Genomic DNA, 22,970 nt, shown 5'->3' with positions numbered 1-22,970 from the left:
ACGCATGAAATGATGAGACGAGACAAGGAAAGCGGAAGTGAAAGGCCTAAAAATATGCGAAGAACATTCAAAGAGAGAAGAGTGACAGAACAGTGGTCCATTTCGCATAAAAGACATTAGGAAGTTTTGTGTTACAGAGAGAACAAAAGTTTTAGTTTTTAGGGATATATCCCTAATTTTCCGAAATCTATCCCTTGTTTTTGGGATTCTTGGTACAATCGCTGATATCTAGGGATGAAGTTACTAAGGTTAAGGATTTTCCTGCGATTTTTAAGATTATATTACTAGAAATTTTGGAATCCTTTTTTTTGTCGCGTTTCATTATGAAAATTTAAATGTTCATTTGAGAAATTCCCTCGCTCAGAAATTTTCACTCTCCACTAATTCAGACTTAACTTATTAAACAAAGTTTTTCATTTTATCTCTTATTGCCATCGCAATTCTCACTTGAATTTCATCACTACTAAAATATTATTTTTATTACGGTATAAAAACTTTTTTCGATTTCCGTTGCAACATTGTTACGAATGGCAACCGTGTCATCTGAGTTTTATTAGTTTTATGTTCCCTTTGAATATTTTAATCGTGCATGAAATGATGAGTCGAGACAAGGAAAGCGGAAGTGAAAGGCTTAAAAATATGTGAAGAACATTCAAAGAGAGAAAAGAGACAGAACAGCAATCCATTTCGCATAAAAGACATTAGGAAAATTTGTGTTACAGAGAGAACAAAAATTCTAGTTTTTAGAGATATATTCCTATTTTTCAGGAACCTATCCCTGATTTCTGTTTAAGCTGAACTTCATTCCTAAAATATAATTTTTATTCTGGAACGAAACATTTTCATGATTTTCGTGGGAATATTGTTACAAATGACAACCACGTGACCTGACTTTTATTAGTTTTCTGTTCTCTTTGAATACTCCAACCATGCATGAAATGATAAGACGAGACAAAGAAAGCGGAAGTGGAAGGCCAAAAAAATATGATGAATATTCCAAGAGTTTCGTATTTCGGAGAAGAAAGAGTTTTAATTTTTCGGGATAAATCATTGAATCATTGAAATCTAGGAACAAAATTCCCAAGATTCATGCAACACTGGATTATGTCACTCGAAATTGTTAACAAAATACACTTAATTTTAGAATTTTCCACTCATTGAATTTTACAAGCCACTATTTTTTCTCCGTTTCAATATGAAAATCGAAATGTTTACTGAAGAAATTCTATGGCCCAGCAATTTTCACCCTCAAATAATTTAGACTTGCCTTATTAAGCAAAATAAAGTTTCTCATTGTGTCTCCAATTCTCGTCGTATTTTTAGCTTGAATTTCATGCCTAAAATATCATTTTTATTTTGGAAAAAAAATTAGTTTTCTGTTCCCATTGAATATTTCATTCATGCATGAAATGATAAGACGAGACAAAAAACAAAGCGTGAAAGGGCAAAAAAAAAAATGAACATTCAAAAAGGGAGGAAAGACAAAGCATTGCTATATCTCACGGAAAACGCGTTACAAAGTTTCGTATTTCAATACGAAAATTCGAATGTTCAGCTGGGAAATTCCGTGACTCAGTAATTATCACTCTCAAGTAATCTAAACTTGCCTTATTACCTAAGCAAAATAAAGTTTCTCATTCAGTCCGCAATTTTCATTGTATTTTTAGCTTGAATTTCCTACCTAATAAATCAGTTTTATTCTGGGAAAAAAATTTAGTCTTCTGTTCCCTTTGAATTTTTCAATTATACACGAAACGATAAGACGGGTCGGTAAAAGCAAAAGTGAAAAGGCAAAAAAATAATCAACATTCAGAAAGAGAAGAGAGACAAAGCATTTTTATACCTCACGGGAAATGCGTTACAAAGTTTCGTATTTCAATACGAAAATTCGAATGTTCATCTGGGAAATTCCGTGGTTCAGAAATTTTGACTTTCAAGTAATCTAAACTTGTCTTATTATTTTGTTTGCAATTTTCATCGCATTTTTAGTTCGAATTTGATGCCTAAAAATCATTTTTATTCCGAAAAATAGTATATTTCGATACGATTGCGGGAAAGTGTTTGTTGGCTCGTGGGAGGTTTATAGCACGAGCCGAAGGCGAGTGATATAATCCCACGAGTCTAAAAACACTTTTCCCGCGAGTATCGAACCCTATTTTTGATGACAATGTGTGGGAAGTGGAGTTTTCGCACGCGGAGCGATACGAAAATTCGAATGTTCATCTGAGAAGTACCATGGCTCAGAAATTTTCACTCAAGTAATTTAGGCATGACTTGTTAATGAAAATAGAGTCTGTGTACTTCAGCACTTCGCTCGAGGGATGCCAGCGTCGAATATTCACGCTTCCGTTCGCATTGCCCTCTCGTCTCTTTAACAACATTCACCAAACTCACAGCACACAGTACAAGAGTGCACATTGTCGTTTCACTGATTTGATTTCAAATGTGTAGAGAGCTGTTGCTTTGAATACTAACCGACGAATGATACGTTACGTATATACTGGAGAAGATGTTGACCGGGCGGGGCTGGTGCCAGTTTATCGCACAGGTGGTGCATTGTCCCTTGTACTTTGACACACTCAGCATCAATGTAATTGTGCACAGCGTGTGCCATTGCATAAACTGCATCCACTGGAGACATTAACAATGATATATTAATGTGGAGCACGATAAAGGAGAGATGGGGACGGGTCCTGGCTCGTTTTTTTTTAAAGGATATGGAAATGTGTTTTTCTTATCAAAGGGAAATTCTGACGTGAATTGCGAGAGAAAGGAGGGCGATGGCTGAGTTGGGCTGATTACATTCATGTTCTATTCTCTTTGTTCATATTTTGAAAATATGATGAACAGAGGGATTGGGAAAGCGGTCAGTTCCATTTGGGGACCATTTTTGGGCGGTGAAATCAGTTTCTATACTTTTAGGTTCATCGGAGCTTCTGTTTATGCTCCTCTCAACAATTTAAAATGCTCTTTTCATTGAAATGTTGAATCGCAAAATTGATTCTTTATTTTGATTGAGTGAAAGACATTTTAAAAATCGAGAATGGTATTACATGGAGACAAATGTTGGGAAAATTATAGGCAGTCGAGCGAAATGTTTTTCAATAATGTAAATAATTTCAGGACGAATTAGCCTGACGGCTCGCATTTTTTAAAAATTCAATATAGGGGGGAAAAATAATGAATCTTCTGATTTTTCGGAAAATTCATTGAAATTACACAAATTTTCAACAGCAGCTTGTATACTACACTTTTCAATAAAAATATGAGTTTAGTACAAAATTACGCAGAATTTGTCTTTAATTGAAAATTCAGTAATAAATTAACCTGAATTTTTCGGACTTCAATTATCATGGGATAATTGAACTCAAATTGACAATTTTTATTAATTTTTTCATAAAATTTTGAATTTTCAATGCCAAAATTCCTTGACATTGTCAGTGAAATTGTAATGTGATTCGAAATTTCCAAGAAGTACTGAAAAATCCAGGCCAAAATTTTCAACAGTGATATTTATGAACAGTCCACTCCAATTCATTCTATTTCACCACTCGAGAATGGAATGAAAATTCCGCTGAACTTGTGAAATATAATTTTTATGTTCTCAACGTATTTGCACTGTTCTCCAATCCATCAGTTTTTTATTTCGCACGAGTGGAGGACATGAATAACATGAGAATCGATAGGATTCACGGATCATAAAAAATATTTACGACGCAATTCGACCTAATTTTTCAATTGATTTCCACTGCGCTCTGAGAGTGCCAAAAACTCGATAAACGGTTCCGAGAGTAAAAAATTATAGCCTGAACAATTCAAATATCAACAAATCAATTCACGTTTATTTGTCCCCGAGCGTGTGAAACTTAAAGAGTCTATTTAATCAGTTTTTTATCCCCTGAAAAATGTATTAATTCCACCCACCAGCTATAAATCATGCAAAAGTTTCATCCTCCGTGTGCTCCTGTGTAATTCCCTGCCTCGTAAAAGTGGATATGAAATTTTGATAAGAAAATACCCGAGGGTGACGTTACGATAGCACACCAGAGAAGGGGAAACGACTTTGAGAGCATACCAACTCCTCCCCTCGCACTCCTTATTTCATTATTTCACTTATACACGGGGAGAAAAGTTGGGTAGAAATTATTTAGGAAATCACGGCAAATTTAACTATGCGAAAGACAATTGTGGAGCGAAATTGGAATTCAATAAAAAATGCTTTTTGCGGAGAAATTTTCTAGAAAAATTCTAGTACTAGCACGGGAAAAAGAGGGCAAAGCGACGGCCAGGGAAAAATTCCAGTGTCGACACTGTAAATTTTATTGAGTAGCACGTGAATTTTCCCCGTTTTTCCATGAAATTTTCATAAAAATCCCCGGAAATATTACCAGAAATGCCTATTGGTTCTACATGCTTTTGAGAGTTCTGAATAGCCCGTCGCTTAAATAGTTGGAATCAACGTTCACCCGGCTAAAACATTCGATTTTGGCCGAAGTCGAAAGTGAAATTTTTACGGACAATCGACTGGTGATTTTCAGGAGAGTGACACTGAATGTGATTTAGGGGAAAAAAACATGAAATTTCAGATTTCACTGAAAATTCAATGAAACTCAAAAATTTTGAGCATTTTTATTCCTTAATATATTTGACTTTTCAATAAAAACATTAATATTTGAAGTAATATTTGAATTTTAATTAATTGGAAATTCAAGAATATACTCACCTCAATTTTATTGATTTCTATTAATTTTCAGGGGATAATTCAACTGATATTCAAAGTTCGCATTGATTGTTCCATGAAATTCTGAGTTTTCAATGACACAATTTCCTTGAAATTTCAGTTGAACTAAAATATAAAAAATTTTAATAGTGCATAATGCAATTACGCAATATTGAGCAACTATTTACGTTCATGGAATAGTTTTTGGTGGAATCAATGGTTAATTTTACAGTTTTGGCATAAATTCCACGTTCAGTAAATTTTCCCGAGTACACGTAGAAAAATTCACCATTCATCTCGCACTTTTTGCCCCGATATCGGATAAAAAAGACCTAGAAATGGATTCCGCTCCACGATTACAAGACATTTTGGTCATTTTTCTCCAATTTTTTCTCCGTGTAAAAATAAAGAAGAGTGATGACTCGATTTCGGAGAAAGCCCGAAATCATTGAGTTCCAAATGATCGCTCTTTCCTTTGGACTCTGGGGTAAAAGAAATTTGATTGAAAGTGAACAATGCACATTGTTCTACAAAAGATGAAAGCGGACGCGTAGATCACAGAGTTCGTCTGCTACCGTGAGACCCGAAAAACCAGGGGTTCGCGACAATTTCTAAGGAAAATGACAGATACCACACGGCTCCTGAGGGCGGATCATTTATAAATTTCCACGAGTGAGAGAAACTACGGGGAAATGGAAAAAAAGGACGAAAAGCATGAAACTGCGCATTACACGGAAAGAAAAACTTATCCAATTGTGAAAAAACGTGTACTAAAGTTGGAGGTCTCTGGGGTGGTGTAGAGAACACGTGTGCCATTTGTCCTTTATCATCGTAACACAGTGTGACCCATAGTTGGCGTACGTAAAGTGTCGCAGTGGCAATTCCCCTAACAAGGGATTTTCATGATCGAAATCCACCGGAGAAAGAGCGAGACTCAGACATATGACTGCAATTCGCTCTCTGGTTAGAGTAACACGGTTGTAGCTGAGATAAAAATAAATGAATAGCTGGGATGTAAATGCGCAGAGAAAATTTCAAACCAAGTCTGTAGGCTAGGGTAGGGGGAGATGAGCTCCCCCAGTGGAGGCGCTGATTACTTTTTTTTCTTCTTATTGATTGATTTTTTTTTCGTGATTCTAGAGAGGAATTTCTATTAAAATTCACCCCGAAATTTAAATAATTGTGTTATGAATTTTAGTTAATTCATAATGATTGATCTTCCCTTAACGCATATTTGAATTTCTACTCGACATATGTCACTTTCTTGCATTAATAATACGGAAATTCTTAATTCAATGGTTTGGGGATTGATCTTAATTGGAAAATATTCAATCGGGATTTCTTGAAACGAGGCTAATTATTGGTGAATTGTGGCCAGAGGAATTTAACTTGAATTGAACAAACTTCATTTGCGCCAAATAAATGGGTTCAATAATGCGTTCAATAATGTGGGGATTCTGGAGAAGATGAGCTTCCTAAGTGGAACAACTGATTACTCAATTATTTTTGTAATTGATTGATGATTTTTTTTTCGTGATTTTGTAGGAGCTTATCTATAAAATGCGCATGAAAAGAAATTGCGATTAAAATTCACCCCGAAATTCTGATAACTTATAATAACAAATAATACAAAATTCTTAATTCAAAAGTGTGAGGATAAAATCATCTTGAGTGCCACTAATTACTTAATGATCTTTAGAATTGATTTTCATGTTTTTTTTTCGTAATTTTGTTGGTGATTATTTACAGAAAGCGCATGAAATAGAATTTACATTAAAATTTACTGCGAAATTCTAGGCTTCGTGTTATGAGTTATAGTTAATTCATAATGGTCGTTCTTCCTCTAGTGCGTATTTTGACCTCTGCTTGTCATATACCACATTCTGGCATTAATAATGCAGAATGCGGGGATTCCGGGGCAGATGAGTCCCTCGAATAGAGGCACTAATTACTTTACCATTTTCAGAATTGATTGATGATTTTTTTTCGTGATTCTGCAAAGGCTCATCTGCAAAATGCGCTTAGCGGAATGTCTATTCAAATTCACCCCGAAATTTAAATGATTGTGTTATAAATTATAGTTAATTCATAACGGTCGATCTCCCCTTAGCGCATATTTGAATTTCTGCTCACCATGTGCCACTTTCTTGCATTTATAATGCGAAAATTCTTAATTCAAGAGTATGAGGATGAAACGCCCTTGATTAAAATTTTTAATCAGATTTTTTTTCCAGAGAAAATTCATTTGAGAAAAAAAAATCATTTATTTGCATTAAATCCACTTCATTTGAATCGATTAAGTAAGTTAATGAATGTGAGGATTCTGGGGAGGGTGAGCTCCCCAAATGGAACCACTAATTACTTGATTATTTTCAGAATTGATTGATGAATTATTCTCGTGTTTCTGTAGGGGCTCATCTACAAAATGCACTTAGCGGAATGTCTATTAAAATTCCCGCCGAAATTTAAATAATTGTGTTATAAATTATAGTTAATTCATAACGGTCGATCTCCCCTTAGCGCATATTTGAATTTCTGCTCACCGTGTGCCACGTTCTTGCATTAATAATGCTAAATTCTCAATTCAAAAGTGTGAGGATAAAATGATCGTGATTAAATTTATTTATTTATTTAAATGATTAAAAAATATCCAATCGGATTTCCTTGAATCGAGAATATTTATTGCTGAACTGCACCCACAAAAAAAAATCGTTTGAAAAAGAAAAAAAGTTGATTTATTTAAGTTAAATAAACATCATTTGAAACGAATGAATGTTAATTCGAATCCATTTTTATTCACACCTAATGAATGGTTTTTCGAAGAAAAAGAATTGTTTCCTCAATCGCAATGCGAATTTTATCACTTGAAAATGCTATCATTATTCAAATGGCGAAGAAAATAGTAAATCACAGAATACAGAATCCCGTAGTCCTCCACACAACAACTGCCCCCCGAATATTACTAGAATATTATTTTCCAATACCTCACCTACAAATGGCACAAGCCCCTCCTGATCGTACTCGTTCATCACTTCATCCCCAGTGCATCCCTTCATCCCAGTTTGTGCCGCCGATCCCCCGAATATACACTTGTGATGCTGCGACCAGAATTCCCTAAACCAAACATTACGACAATTGACCATTTTCTCGGGTAATTTCGGATGCGGCACGTTCCTCTCAGTCTGACCACCGCACTCATCCCCCACTCGTGGCCTGAGATTTTTGTAATAGACATCGAAATCTGAAAGCAGTAAAAGCGAGATTATGTCCATTTAGCTCGACAAAAAATCAAACAAGCTTTTGCACTCCGAAACGTTCCACCGGAGTCATTCCACATCGATTAACCGTTTATTGGTGGCCAATAAAAACATTAATTATTCGGAATATCAGGGATTAATCCGCACAATCTCGAATGCACACAATGCATGCATTAAAAATCAATATCCGTTGATATGCATTTATAATTAAAAATTCATGATCGTCCAGACTTTATTACCTTCTAACTAAAAGCAATTACGTATTCATCAATACAATTCGTGCTATAATTCATCTCTGATTCAGTCATTTGTCCCCGTCCGCATGAAGAAGGAATTTTTCGCTGGGGAAATTTTATCTCAATCAAGCGGCATTGATACCACCCATAATTAATTTCTAATTGCTGAATCGATGAATGACGGGTTCATCCAATAAGCCTGACAAAAACGTGAGAGTACACCCCGGAAGGATATAGACAGCTTTCATGTGTCTCTATTGAATAACGAATATCAAATCAACCGGCGGATTTCACTCACTTACGAAAAATCCCACCACAAATGAATCCCCTCCGGAGAATGTTGGTTAGATTGGACATCTCAGGGGGTGCGAAAATTCCCCAAAATCAATTTACCGAGCTGGAATGATAAATTATTCAACTGGAATAGCGCTTCGGCCTGAAGATTTGACTATTGTCTGGCAGCATTTCCAGACTTCATTACGTCACGAATGAAATGAAAAATCAAGTGGATCTGGATGGAAAATGATTTGTCTCCGCGCGAATAAATTGTTCATTAGTTGAATAAACTTTCTATTCAATTTTGAGTTAAATTTTTTGCAAACCGATGCACAGAACTGCTGCTATTTTATATTATTAAATAATTAATTTATAATTAGCCATGGTGCTGTGATTTTCGCATTCATTAATTTATTTTATATTAGTAAAACATTTCATTTTCAGTGAAATAATGTGTGAGTTTGTCAATTCCACAAGAAAATATTATTGGAATGCATAGAGAATTTTATTTGATGCAAATGCGTCATTTTCCTGGGAGTGGAATAAATTGTCATCTTTATCTCAATATAATTCGCATCATACTTTATTTCTCATTCAATCATGCGTCCCCATCCACAAAGAAGATATTTCACGCTTGAGAAAATGCCATGCCAATCAACGGGCATTGATATCCCCATGACCAGTTCCAAATAACTAAATCAAGAGATGAAAGATTCATCCTTTAACCTGATAAAAATATGAAATTATTCACCGGAAGAATGCAAACAGTTTCTCCTGCTTCCACATTGAAAAACAAATATTAAATCATTGGACTGATTTCATTCACCCATAAAACTTTTTTTTATTGTAAACTTGTAAAACTTGCAGCTAAAAATAATTCTAGATTACATATTCCAAAGGGTGCGAAAACTGTCGAATTAATTTACACAATTAAGAATGTTGAATTATTCATCCAAAACAGGGCTTCACCTTCATGATCCCAAGGATTATCTAATTGCTTCTCTAAACTGTACTACGTTTCTACTAGAATAAATTATCAACAGGATCTGAGTATAATTGGTATCATATTTTATTACCCATTCAGTCGTTTGTCCCCGCCGATAGACAAAATATTTCACGCTGGGGAAAATTCCATCTCAATCAACAGGCATTGATATTCGCACGACCAATTCCAAATAGCTAAATCAATACATGACAGATTCATCATTTAATCTGATCAAAATATGAAATTGTTCACCGGAAAATGCAAACAGTATCTCCATATCTCCGTTTCTATATTGAAAAACAAATACAAAATCAATCGACGGATTTCATAAATTCATAGAACATTTCATCTAAAAATGATTTCCTGCTCTATACCGTTGGTCGGATTGCATACTCCCACAGCCCAGGTAAATGTTTTATTTGAATTGAACCCATTCTTCTACGCGCAAGGGCACGAAAACTGGTGAATTAATTTAGCGGACTAAGAATGTTGAATTATTCATCCAAAGCTTCACCTCGATGATCCCACGGATTATCTAATTGCATCCCTAGACGTTACTGCGTCACTACTAGAATAAATTATCAGCAGAATCTGAATATAATTCGTATCATAATTTATTCCTCATTCGAACAATTCGCCCCCATCCATAAAGATGATATGTCACGCTGGGGAAAATTCCATCCCAATCAGCAGCGCCTCCGAAACGTACTTGAGGGTAATAGAAGGGTGAAACGCTAGTTTTTTGCGATTATTACACAAAACAATTTGTTTTCAAAATGAAGAATGCAAAAAAACCAAACCATTTCTATTGGAGCATGTTCCTCCAATGAAAGCGTTCACGAAATTTCTCATCCATCTTGAAAGTTCAAGAAAATTTGATTTTTCATGTTAAACAATCATTGATTTTTCAATGAACGCTTGAATTTCCAAACTCATTGTGAAATATGCATATCACATACAATTCAATGTTCAACAGATTGAGAATGAAGAAAAGTAGAAAATCGAGAATTATTTTAATATTCAAGAAATTTACGGATTCGTCAATGAAGAAATATACAGAAATTTCATGTAACTTTGTTAAAAATTTCAAGCTTTTTCACTTGAAACTTCAAGAGTAATTTTCTAACAGTGTCGTAAATTAATTTACCGAACTAAGAACGTTGAATTATTTATCCAAAGCAGAGCTCCACCTTGATGATCCCAATGATTAACCAGTTGCATCCCCAGACTTAACGACGTCACAATTAAAATAAATTATCGGCAGAATCTGAATATAATTCTTCATCGACTAATAACTTTATTCCTCATTCAATCAATTCGTTCCCACCCACAAATATATTTCAGGCTGCGGAAAAATCTATCGCAATGAGCAGGCATTGATGTCCCCATGGCATTCCAAATAGCTAAATCAATAGATGAAAGATTCATCCAATTAATCTGACCAAACCGTGGAATTACTCCCCGGAAAAATACAAACAGCATTCCCCTTCAGTGTTTCGATATTGCAAAACAGACACCAAATCAATCGACTGATCTCATTCGCGCACGTACAATACATTTTCCCACGTATGAACGGGAATAAAGTGAAAACTGGGGAAAGAAAAATTCGTCAAATTGCAGCGTAAAAAAACAACCAATCTAATAACTAAAGAATCAATACGTTGAATGTGTTTTCGGTGTTTTACTGTGCGTTTTGAAAACCCAATCAAAGAGAAAGAGCGCTGGGGTAGCAACAGCTGCGTTACTATTTCAAATATATCCGATGAATTGGAACGATGTTGAATACTATATATCCAAAAGGCCGTAGGAATTTATCCGCTCTGCACTCGCTTTAACCTCGTTACGCTTTCAATCTTCTCAGTCCTCACGTAATTCCATTTCACTGGCTCAAAGTCATATCACGATAAGAGATGTGTGGGAAGGAAGTGAAAGAGAGTGGTACAGGGATACGGTGAGATTAATTTTGTTGATTGTTCCAAAGTTGTTTGAAAGTCATTTACCATTCGGTTGGAACCACTTGCATCCTGCATTAGACATGAAATATGAATTAAACTGTGTTTCATATTTCCAGCCAAAGCCAAACCGCAAACTTGATGGAGACTGTTCGGAATAAATAATTTGAAATTCAAATAAATTATCAAAATTTCATTCGAGTTTTGCATTTGAATTTCATGCATGAAAATGTAAAACACGGGAGTGTCATACGGACAGTAATGAAGGGGAGAAAATTATGTATGGGGGTCCATTTATGAGACATGCCGCCGAAAAATATTGATTCTGAACCAGGGATGGCCGTCAGTATTAAATTTCGTCAATATTAAAAGATTTTTAACTTGCGACTTACGTTAATAGAGGTTTAAATATACTCATCAAAATGTAAAAATGGTATAATATTGATAATGTAAATTTCTGATTAATGGTGAATTAAATATTTGATAATATGGAAAATATTAAATAAATGAATTCTGTATGATTTCTGTAAATTTTTCATTAAGTAAATAATTCTAATTTCTTAAAAGGAATTATCGATTAACTGAATAATCGGCGATCTCTCTACTTAAATTATTAATTAATAGAATAGATCAAAATTTGAATATTTAAATTAATGATTGCTTGAATAATTAAAAATTTAAGAGATATTATTAAATGACGGCTTCAAAATTTAACGGTCATTACGATTTATGAATATGACTATCCCTGTTCTAAACTACACTATTCCGTAAATTTTTCCAAACTACAATTTCTATTGCCCAAGACCCACGAATTATAAAAAATATTGATCGCTCCCACATGAAATATCCTCTGGGTTTGGCCCCAGGTCATACAATTTTTGTCCTTAGATTGATTTTTGGCTGGAGGCACTTGTATTTTAGATATTAAATATGAATTAAATTGAGTTCGACGTTTCCAGCCAAACCACAAACTCGATGAACACTGTTAGAAATTGATAATTTGTAATCCGAATAAATCATCAAAGTTTTAGTAATAGTCGGAGCGAATTGGTGACATTCCACCAGTTATTTCTGAATCGAAGGGAAGAGAATTATTTATTTATGGAGATCCATTTATAAGACATGTCACCAAAAAACATTGATTTTGAACTATACGTCCATTGTCCAAGACACATGAATTATAAAAAATATCGATAGCTCGCGCATGAAATATCCTCTGGGATGCCTGCCGGGAATATCATTTTTTCCCCAGTTGGAAGCTCGATATGAAATATGGATTAAATTGCGTTTGATGGAGACTGTTCGGAATAAATAAATTCTAATTCAAATAAATCATCGAAGTTTCATTCAAGTTTTAAATTTGGATTTCGCCCATGAAAATGTAAAACACAGGAATGCCATATGGGCGGTAATGGTCGGAGGGAGTCAGTGGCGTTCCACCAGCTTCTCTATTTTCGAATCGAAGGGTAGAAAATGATTTATCTACGGGGGGTCCTTTACAAGATATGTAACCAGAAAGTATTGATTCTAAACTACACTTCCCCGAAAGTTTCTCCAAACTACAATTTCCATTACCTAAGACACATGAATTATAAAAGATATCGATCGTTCACGAATGAAATACCCTCTGAGACGCCTCTAGGTCATAATTTTTTTTCCTTGGAGGCACTTGCATTTTTTATTAGCTATGAAATATAAATTAAATTGCATTTTATTTTTCCACATAAACCGCTAACTCGATGAATTTTTTTCAAAATAATGAATTTGCAATCCAAATAAATCATCAGTTTCATTCGAGTTTTGCACTTGAAGTTCACCCATGGAAATGTGAAACACAGGAATATGAACAGTAATGATCGGAGAGAATCAGTGGCATTCCCCCAGCCACTCTATTTTCGAATCGAACACTTCGAAATTTTTTGAAATCTCATGGAAGATATTATAGTAAATTTCATGAGAGTGACATTGAATTAGATTTGGGGAAAAAATGCTTATGCAATTTCAAGTTTTTGTAGAATTCACGGAAATTCATGAGTATTCGGTGGGCGTGAGATGGAAATTTCACAACGTGATTGAATTTTCAGTGGAACATGAATATTCAGAAACAAAATGACATGAATTTTCACATAGTAATTGCCTAAAAAAAATCAAGTATTTTATTGATTTTCTAATTTACTGATCACTTGAACAGAAAATCAATGGAATATTTGATTTTTCAATGTCAAGATTTCCTGAAATTTCAGTGGAACTTGAACACGATAAAAATTCCGGAAATTGGAACGCAAAATTCAGACGACAATTTTAAACAGTGTAATTCAAATAAATCATCAAAGTTCCATTCGACTTTTGAATTTGAATTTCATCGTTGAAGATCTGAAAAAGGCAACTGCCCCATGAATAGTAATAGTTGGATCGTTCTGAATCGAAGGGCCGAGAATTATTTATGAAAAGGGGTCCATTCATACGACATGCCACCAGAAAACATTGATTCTGAACTACACTTCCCCGAAAGTTTTTCCAAACTGCAATTCCCATTGCCCAAGACACATGAATTTTAAAAGATATCGATCGTTCACGCATGAAACATCCTCCGGGGTGCCTCCAGGTCACAATTTTTTTCCCCCGAGTATACCTCTCTCTCTTTCTCTCTTTCCATTCATTTCGAATCATTTTCAATTCCATAAGCCAATACTGTCGGTATTTCGTGATCAAATGCTACTCTCGTATACACATTGAAAATCGCATCGTTGCGCATCTGTTGTGAGGGACTGAAGGGATGACTTTTTATCTCACTTTGAAATCGTTGCTCGTGCAAAGGAAAATTGAAAAACGGAGCACTCCTACTGGGAGTTATCGTAAAAAGAGAATGATTGAGATGGGGATGGGGGGAAATGGAACGAATAGCATGGACACAGGAGAAAAGGGAAACACGGACTCTTGGAAAAACGAGTACACTTGAAAATAATTAAAGAGTCGGTGTTATTCATTAACGTTCTCGATGAAAAAGGGGGATTTCAATTTGTGAGAATGAAGTGCATCCGTCAAAGGGATTGTGGAACTACATTCATCGGTGAATGTTGCTTTGACAGGTGTGCTGGAAATACTTTCCAATTGTCTGGATTTTTTTTGTGACACACTTACCATCGAGTCGATTACGGAAGGGCAGGATTGTTATTGCACTTTCGGCAGCAAACTCTTGGTCTCGCACTGGATGGACTTTAGCACCCCACGAATCGCTGCCGACCCACATAAAGTGACCAGTCATGTTGGCTCTGATAGTTGCTTGCAACAGCTTTCTGGGGAGTAAGATCATCAACAGGTTGGGATCAATTTTATTAAATGGAATTTCCTTCGGTTTGCGAAGAATGTGTTTGAAAAAATTGAAATTAGTTTGAAAACGTGGAAATTTCATGGACAGTCGACTAGTAATTTTCAGGAGGGTGACATGGACTGCAGTTTAGGGGAAAAAAGATCATTAAACGTCAGATTCTATCGAAAATTTCGAGATGAGACGAGAATTTCTAGATTTTTGCGAATTCCCCATGGAAACATGGATAGTCAGTATCAAATTACGCAGAGTTTTCAATAAATTGAAAATTAAAGAATATACTTACCGATTTTTCTGATTTCTATGAATTTTCCGGGAATAATTGAACTGAAATTTACGGTTCTCATTGATTTTTCCATAAAATTCCGACTTTTTAATTACGAAAATCCTTGAAATTTCAGTGGAATTAGAATGTTATCAAAATTTCCAAAAAATGTACCAGAAATTTCCACCAACAATTTTTGACCAGTGTACAGGGAAAAAATGATATACTTCAACCGAGTGACGAAGAATATTTTTCATCACTTATGCGTAAAGTGACTTTCCACACATTGTGATGCAAAATAGGGTTCGTCACTCGGTTTTCGTTTACTAGCAAACGAAAAGTCTTTTCGTTTACTAGTAAACGAAAAATGGCACAGTTCGGCACTCGCTGAACGTAAGTGCGTAACTCGGCTTCGCCTCGGGCCGCCATCTTCACATTCGTTACCACCCCGTCGCACTTGTATCGAAATATACGATTTCATACGGCCGTGTGTAAAGTGACGAGCTCCGGGGGAAATTTAAAGCCCGAATGGGGACGGGGGAGGCATTTACAGTCATATTCCATGACGGCCATGAAATTTATGAAGCCATAAAAAAATTTAACGTTTTATTGAAAAAACGATCCTCTTCCGGGCGTCATGTTAGAATTGTTACTTCTCTCTGAATCCATTACTCGCTGGCCTCGATCGTAAAAAAAACCATCAAAAAATGATTTCCCCTTCGGAAAATATTGGTGAGATTGCACATTTCAGAGTGTGAAAAATCCCGAAAGTTCAGCGAATAATTTTACCAGATTAAAAATGATGAATTATTCAGTTGAATCGGTCCTTCACTCTGATGAATCAGAGGATTCCTCTATTGTCTAATAGCATCCCTATCTACCCGGAGCACTCAAATCTTCCCTAGCCTCAATCTCATCCGCTTCATTTAAACCTCGCTTTAACGTTCGCCCGTGGCAAATGGTCTGCAGGCACGATAACGATGCAAATTTGTACGGAGCCCTGTGTGTACAACAAACGTTTGTAGAATAGCAAAGGTCAACGTTTCAGGGTTGAAAGGAGAAAGGGGTCAATGAATGTGAGTGTCATTGAGTACGTAGCCACTCGTCTCAACTCGGCGCAGCATACATTATCATCGTTCTCTCAGCAAAAGTATGAAAAAGGGTCAGTCGACTGTGGAATAACGAAAAGAGAAAAAAGAATTTGGAGTCTCCATTAACTGGAGCTCTTTTTCCTCTGTCTGCTCATGTTAAAACTATTAACGAGGGCTGGACGATATGAAATCGAGGGGTGAAAATTGTGCACACGCGATGCCAGGAACAAAGTGAATGTAATGACTGTCGAGATTCGTGGAACTACTTGTTACGAGTACTCGGAAAATGGCTCTATGTAACGCGGAGGTAAATGAGGGAATAATTATCTGGAAAAATGCGGCGAATTTTGGTGTTTTAAATCGAATCATGAAGTGAAATTTAATTCGGCACAGTAGGCTTTGTGTGGGGGACAATCTACGTTTCGCACAGTGAAAATTACTTCGGAAATTACCTCGCTACGTACAGTACAATTGTTTTCAAATTTTCCTTGAATTGTTGATTTCGAATATTTTTGGTAAGTGACAATTCTACTGAAATTTCAAGGAATTTCGTCACTGGAAATGTCCGATTGAATGAATAAAAAACAATGGGGAAGTTTAGATTAATTATTCCATGAAAATTAATGGAAATCAGGAAAATTCAGGTAAATATAGTCTTGAATTTCCAATTTCATGGACGGATCACTAGTCATTATCAGGAGAGTGACATTAAATTCGATGTAGGGAGGAGAGAATCAATAAATTTCTGATTACACTGGAAATTCAACGAAATTTCAACTTTTTGTGCAGCACGAAGACGAAAATTTCTCAACTGACTTGAATTTTCAATGAAAGTATTCAGTACCGAATTAATTACCGAAATAATGATAAATTAAGTATCGACATAATGAAATAATCAAGAATATATTTACCTAAATTTCCCTCATTTCTATTAATTTTTATGGAATAATTGAACTGGAATTTACAGTTGCCATGATTTTTCTTCAGCGAATTATAAATTTTCAATGACCCAACTCTGAAATTTCAGTGAAACCGTGACTTGACGAAAATTTCCAAGAAGTGGATCGGAAATTTCTTTCAAAAACTCTTCACAGTGTGCAGGAGTAAGTTTTTACGCCGTAAATACCCCTAGTTTTAACGTTAAAGCTCAGCCACCGGAGTGATTGATACTACAGATTAAATTACATTCTGCGTGAACGATTATTCCCCATGTATTCCACAAATATGTTGTTTGCCTCGAGAATGATGACAAATTGCGCCGAGTAATATGAGTCAAAAATTGCAAGGGCAGAATAGCTCAATGCGTCATGTGGACATATGATGAACAATTAATCTTCCAAAGAGATAAAAACACGAGAGATGTCGGGGAAAAAACCCATCATTACCCGTAAATGGAAATTGTTCTCATTGGGAGGAACACGGAGAGAATAATCCTCTTCTACCCCCTCGACAACAGTAAAACAAAGGTACATGATGTGTAAAAAAAAACCCACACTACGGCGTGTTTTGCCGTGATAAATAACCCCGAGTGTACGATAGTTGGAAAAACGTCATGTGTAGCCAAGCCCGAAAACGCCCTTGGGATGAGAGCAGAGATGGTCGGATATAACCACTTGTCTTGTAAGGACAAAACGTGCAGAAGAAATTCTTCCACACGTACTCTACTAAACAACATCCGTGGTACATCGCTCATATGACCTGGGTTTTCAACGAAATGCCTCGGACAACTAATCCTCACGTGCGTTCCCCTGCATGTCCAGGTTTGAGGTGTCGCTGCGGAAATGCAGACGAAGAAATATTTATTTCGAATATTGAGATTTTAACATATTTCTCTGGGATTAGCTTGAAGTGTTTTTGCGAATTTGCACGGATAAATGGGTTTTGATTCTGAGGGACATGTCAGGGATTCTCAGGGATCCATCCCCAATTATTAAGGACATTCCACTGATTTTCCGGAATCTATTATTAGGATACAGTAACATAATTGAAAAATTTTCACCGAAATTGTCAATACGCTTTTTGCAAATATTTATTAAGGATATTCTAGATGTAAAATTGTAATCGTAGCATCAAGGAAATACACTATTATTAAGGATATCCAAGTATCTTTTACAGTTTGATACGGACCACACTATAGATTCAACCATTATCAATTATCAAATTTGTCAATTAAATTGCGTGAGAAAAATTTGAAAAAAAATCATGAGTATTCACCGTCACAACAAATTACAACTCAAAAATTGCACTTTTTAAATTATTTCATCAATCTTTCTCCCAAAATAAACTTTCTAATTTTTTTTCAGATTTTTAAAATTTTCTACCGATTCAATATCGAGATTCAAATTCAGATCTGTAAAGCATTTTTTCAATAACAAAATCATTGTTAAATGTTCGGAAACTTAGGTTCAAATGAGGCTAAAATTAAAGCTCTGATGTTCGACTATAAAAGTAGAAAAGCATTTCACTCGAGAAAAAATGGAGAATGAAAATTGAAGAAATTCATGGAAACTGTCAATTTCAGTTGAATTATTTCATGAAAATTGATAGAAATCCGGAAAGTTTGGATGAATATTTTTATAGATTGTTAATAAAATGAAAGTTTTGCGTAAATTGAGGACTTCTCCCTCCTTAAATCGACTAGATTCTTAATAAACAGTCACATGTTCCCGAAAATTGAAACTATTTTTTCTCTGTGTACAAATGTTAAGAAGTATTTCAACGAATAGAACAGCCAAAGTATTTGGATATCGCGACGACACGATTTTATTCCATAAAAATGGTCTAAAAGGGTGACTATTCAAATGCCAATTCTACAGCGGGGACTGCCCCACTCGGACCTCGGATCACGTGAGATTTTTCCATTTATATTCACCAATAACACGGAAGGGGAATTCTATTATTTCAAAATCACTTCCACGATTTTGCATTTTCAGTTCTTCTCATGCTCCGCATGCAGGTTTTCATTATTTATGGAGTCTGCTTTGTAGTTTACATGAGAACTCTAAAAAAATTGGATTTGCATTTCATTTTCACATCCAGATGGCTCGGAAATTTCCCTGAAAATTATGAATTCAACGCAAACTGATTTATTCTGTGAGAGAATATTCAATTTCCAGTTGGCAGTAAAACTGTTCCTGATGAAACCAAAAGGATGAGAGGTATGGGCGACTTTTACGGGGACATCTCCTCCAGGAATTAATTTTCCTCAATTTAATACAATTTTCGTCATATCGTACGTATGATGTTTGATCAGCAGAGGAGAGTACTGTTGGATTATTCTCTAAGCGTGAAATTTTTGCACGTTGAAAAAGAGAACACTCAAAAGAATTCAAATTTAATGGTACCAAGTACCTTCTGCTATTTCTTACACTTAGAGTGTGATTCATTTATTGTTGACAAGGTTTGTTAACCATTAACGAATGTTAGAGTTGAACATGACCAAATAAATATTTCTCAATAGTCAACAAATGATACAGTTCCATCACCAAATTCCTCAAGTAAATAGCGTAACAAAACTTGAATCAGTGTTATTATTCGGTCTTCCACATTTCTTTCTACTGAATGAATAATAAAAACTGTTTAAACTTTCTTAACCTTTTTTTTTACATGAAATCAATTCCTGGTGAAATTCTGCAAATTGATAAATTTTATTATAATTACGAACAAATGAATTCTCGGGCAGAAAATGGATGATTTATAAAATATTCGTGAAAAAATGTCATCTTTGAAAATTTTAATTTTTTAATGGTGTTATCAATCCGCCAAGAAGGTTTGCATTTTATTTGTTCCTCCAGGTTTCCTCATGTTTTCTGATAGTTCTAACAGAATCTTGTTGAGACTAATTGAGAATTATTGCAAAAGACTTGGATGGAAATTCAATAGGTCAAATAAAAATGTTCACCGTTATTATAATTTTCAGAAGAGTGACATTGAATTCAATTCATGTTAAAAAGAATTGTTGAATTTCCATTGAATTTAAGTAGTTTAGAGTAAAAATAAGTTCGAAATTGCACGACTTCTTTGAATTTTTAATTAGACCTGACATTAGCCCGATTGTTTCCTCATTTTCCCTGAATAATTCAACTCAAATTGACACTGTCATCCTTATAATTTAATGAAAAATATATATCGCAGTAATTTTTTTTACAAAATTAACCTTTAAAAATGTATCGAAAAGCATTTCAACAAAAAGAATGGTTAAAGCATTTGGATATCCTCAATGCCAAAAATAGAAAAACTGTCGAAGAATTCCCCCTAAAAATACCCTCCGGAATTTATCCCCTCGCATCAAACACATCTCGTGTCACACTGTATATGGGACATTCCCCACCACCTGTAGCGAATTACCCGTGAATTATTCCCAAAGAATGGTATTCACTTCCTCTCACCAATAGCTCCATCATAACTCTCACGATAAACGTCCGAGTGCTCCATAAAGCCGGAGGACCAAATGATTAATTCCTTCCCATCGCGAGTGTCAGAAATGATCATCAAAGTGAATTAATAGTCCTTCCCCCGTTTGAGTTAAACCAACCACCAGTGGAAGATTTATATCACAGTACGACACAACTTCCCCCTCGATAATATTCCCTTACCTCGAATCAGTAAATACAAAACCACGGATATTTCATTATTTCACTGTTTCTATTATTCACTCCATTCTTTATTTTCACAGAATAACGCTCAATGATAACAGACGCGAGAGCACTCTCGATAATGAAAATACTGAATATCTGCGTTATCCTACAATCCCGAAACCACCTTTCTAGGTGGATGATACAGGGGATTGAAGAGGATGGGGATGAGTTCTCGTATTGTCTCAGCAGCACAATACTCCAATTATTTCCACCGAGAGATATTCAACCACAGTTCACAAACAAACTGTGAAGGATACAGTTGACAGATGAAAGAACGACTAGAGACAAAATCGTGGCATGTAAATCTTAAGAAAATTGACTCCTGCGGGAAGAAGAAACAAAAAAGTGATAAGAACAAAAAAAGGCAGACGGTATGCGCCTGTGCTGCTCCCCATTCTCTTCCAAAAATCCGGCAAAAGAAAGTGGACAAAAAAACATAATCGTGAAAAACTGTTTCGGCAAAAGTTGACTCGTTAGCACTTGTGTCCACACATAAATAACGAAAGTTTGTGGTGAAGCAAGTGCCTCGGGGAAAATAGAAACTCCTAAATGAGTTTGTTATGATGCATTAATACAGTGGAAGTGGCGGTATAATCACCATAAAATTTACCTCACATTATCCTCATCAACAAAAAGCACAACGCCCCTTGCATTGTGCTTGGAGTTAAGTCGTTCAATTATACGATCAAAGTCCTCGTTGCGAGAGTTTCTCAAGATTTTTTCACTCACTGCTATGCATATGCTGTACTCCCCGGCTAGACTGATGAAACTTGCGATTCCCTGGAAAAAACATGGGGAAATCATTTTAAGGATTTTTTTACATCAGGGTAAAAAGATGAGGAAAATAGAAAAAAAATGTGGATTGCACGGATTTTATGCTGGAGAATATTTTGAAGATGAAGTTTGTTAAAAATCTTTGAAAAGCATGTTTACCAACATTGGGTAGCAAAATGACATGGAAAATATAAAGAAAAGGTGAAATAGTTTAGGTATAATGGGGACATATATTTAGTTGTTCTTAATTAATTTTTAAATACATTAGGACGCTTGTTTTTTTCGACAAATTATGTCACTGGGGAAATAGACAAATCCAAACAGTTTTCATTCAACTTTAAAATCAACTTTTTTTGCCAGAAATGGAATCGCCGTTTAGCCAGCGAAGAGAACAATTTATTAACATGCAAAATCTTTCATTTCAGTGGGAGATTCATTCGGAATAGATCAATTATTCATTCAATCTATTCGAAACATTTTTCTTGAAGCAAATGTATGAATTAATTAATTTCCAGCACAAATAATAATGGAATCAATGAACAAATTTTAAAAAGTCCAATAATTTTTATCATTTTTACAAAATTTGTCCGACAGAGAATAAAATGTGCCCTGCATATGTCAAATTTTATTTCTCAGTATTTAATTATCATCAGAGTTTTTATTCAACTCAGCTATATGAATAAACGCAGAGAATTAATTTATTAACGTCTAAAAATCCTTTATTCCAGTGGGAGGTCCATTTAGAATGAATGCATTATTCACTCCATCTATTTGTTACATTTTTATTGAATCAAATACATGAATAAATTAATTTCCAACACAAATATTGTTTGAATAAATTAAGAAATTTCAACAGGTTCAATAGATTTAATCATTTTTATAAATTTTATCAAACGGAGAATGAAATTTGCTCTTCATACATCAAATTTTCGTGCTCAGCACTTAATTTTTGATGAATTTTGGAATAAAAATGAAGCGAAGATGACTCATGATACCCTTTTACAGCACGATAGGATAATTTTTCCAAAAAAATTGTTCTCTTCATGTAGAGACTCCCGAGTATTTTTCTCCTTCATTTTATTTCTTAACATGTACCATATGGATCTCGCCTTGAATGAACATATACTCTACAGAGGGCAATCGTGACTTGAGATTTTCCTACAGCTAAGGCGTAAGAGTAAAAAATCCACAGCTGTATTTTATAGCCCTTATCTCAACACTGGGATCATTCTATCCACCGTTCAATCTTTTAAAGCGCACTATCGGGTTCTATAGAGCACGTAAGGGTTCCCTATAGGCACTTTATATACATATTCCACTTCCTACACCCTATACAAGATGAATTAAATTAATTTTTTTGCGATTTTGTTTTTCGCGATTATCTCGGAAACTATGAGAGATAGAGCCTTAAAACCTATCCCATTCGATTCCTGAGGAAATTTGGGTTCC

At 35.1% G+C, this 22,970-nt stretch overlaps 1 protein-coding gene across 1 annotated transcript in view; it reads right to left on the bottom strand.

Moving 5' to 3' along the window:
- The window catches only part of LOC107043133 (metabotropic glutamate receptor 2), a 63,851-nt gene that overhangs the window by 11,443 nt on the left and 29,438 nt on the right, over window positions 1–22,970 (bottom strand). Inside the window, exons 6-9 of the mRNA XM_015264863.1 lie at window positions 21,358–21,527; window positions 14,568–14,722; window positions 7,710–7,961; window positions 2,476–2,631 (exon numbers count right to left, since the gene is read on the bottom strand). Coding sequence (XP_015120349.1) covers window positions 2,476–2,631; window positions 7,710–7,961; window positions 14,568–14,722; window positions 21,358–21,527 — 733 coding nt within the window. The remainder of the gene's footprint in view (window positions 1–2,475; window positions 2,632–7,709; window positions 7,962–14,567; window positions 14,723–21,357; window positions 21,528–22,970) is intronic.

This window comes from Diachasma alloeum, unplaced genomic scaffold (genome assembly GCF_001412515.2).
Source record: "Diachasma alloeum isolate Michigan unplaced genomic scaffold, Dall2.0 Dall_scaffold_00176, whole genome shotgun sequence".
NCBI lineage: Eukaryota > Metazoa > Arthropoda > Insecta > Hymenoptera > Braconidae > Diachasma > Diachasma alloeum.
Note: the sequence above shows the minus strand (reverse complement) of the source record. Positions and strands in the feature narration are given on the sequence as shown.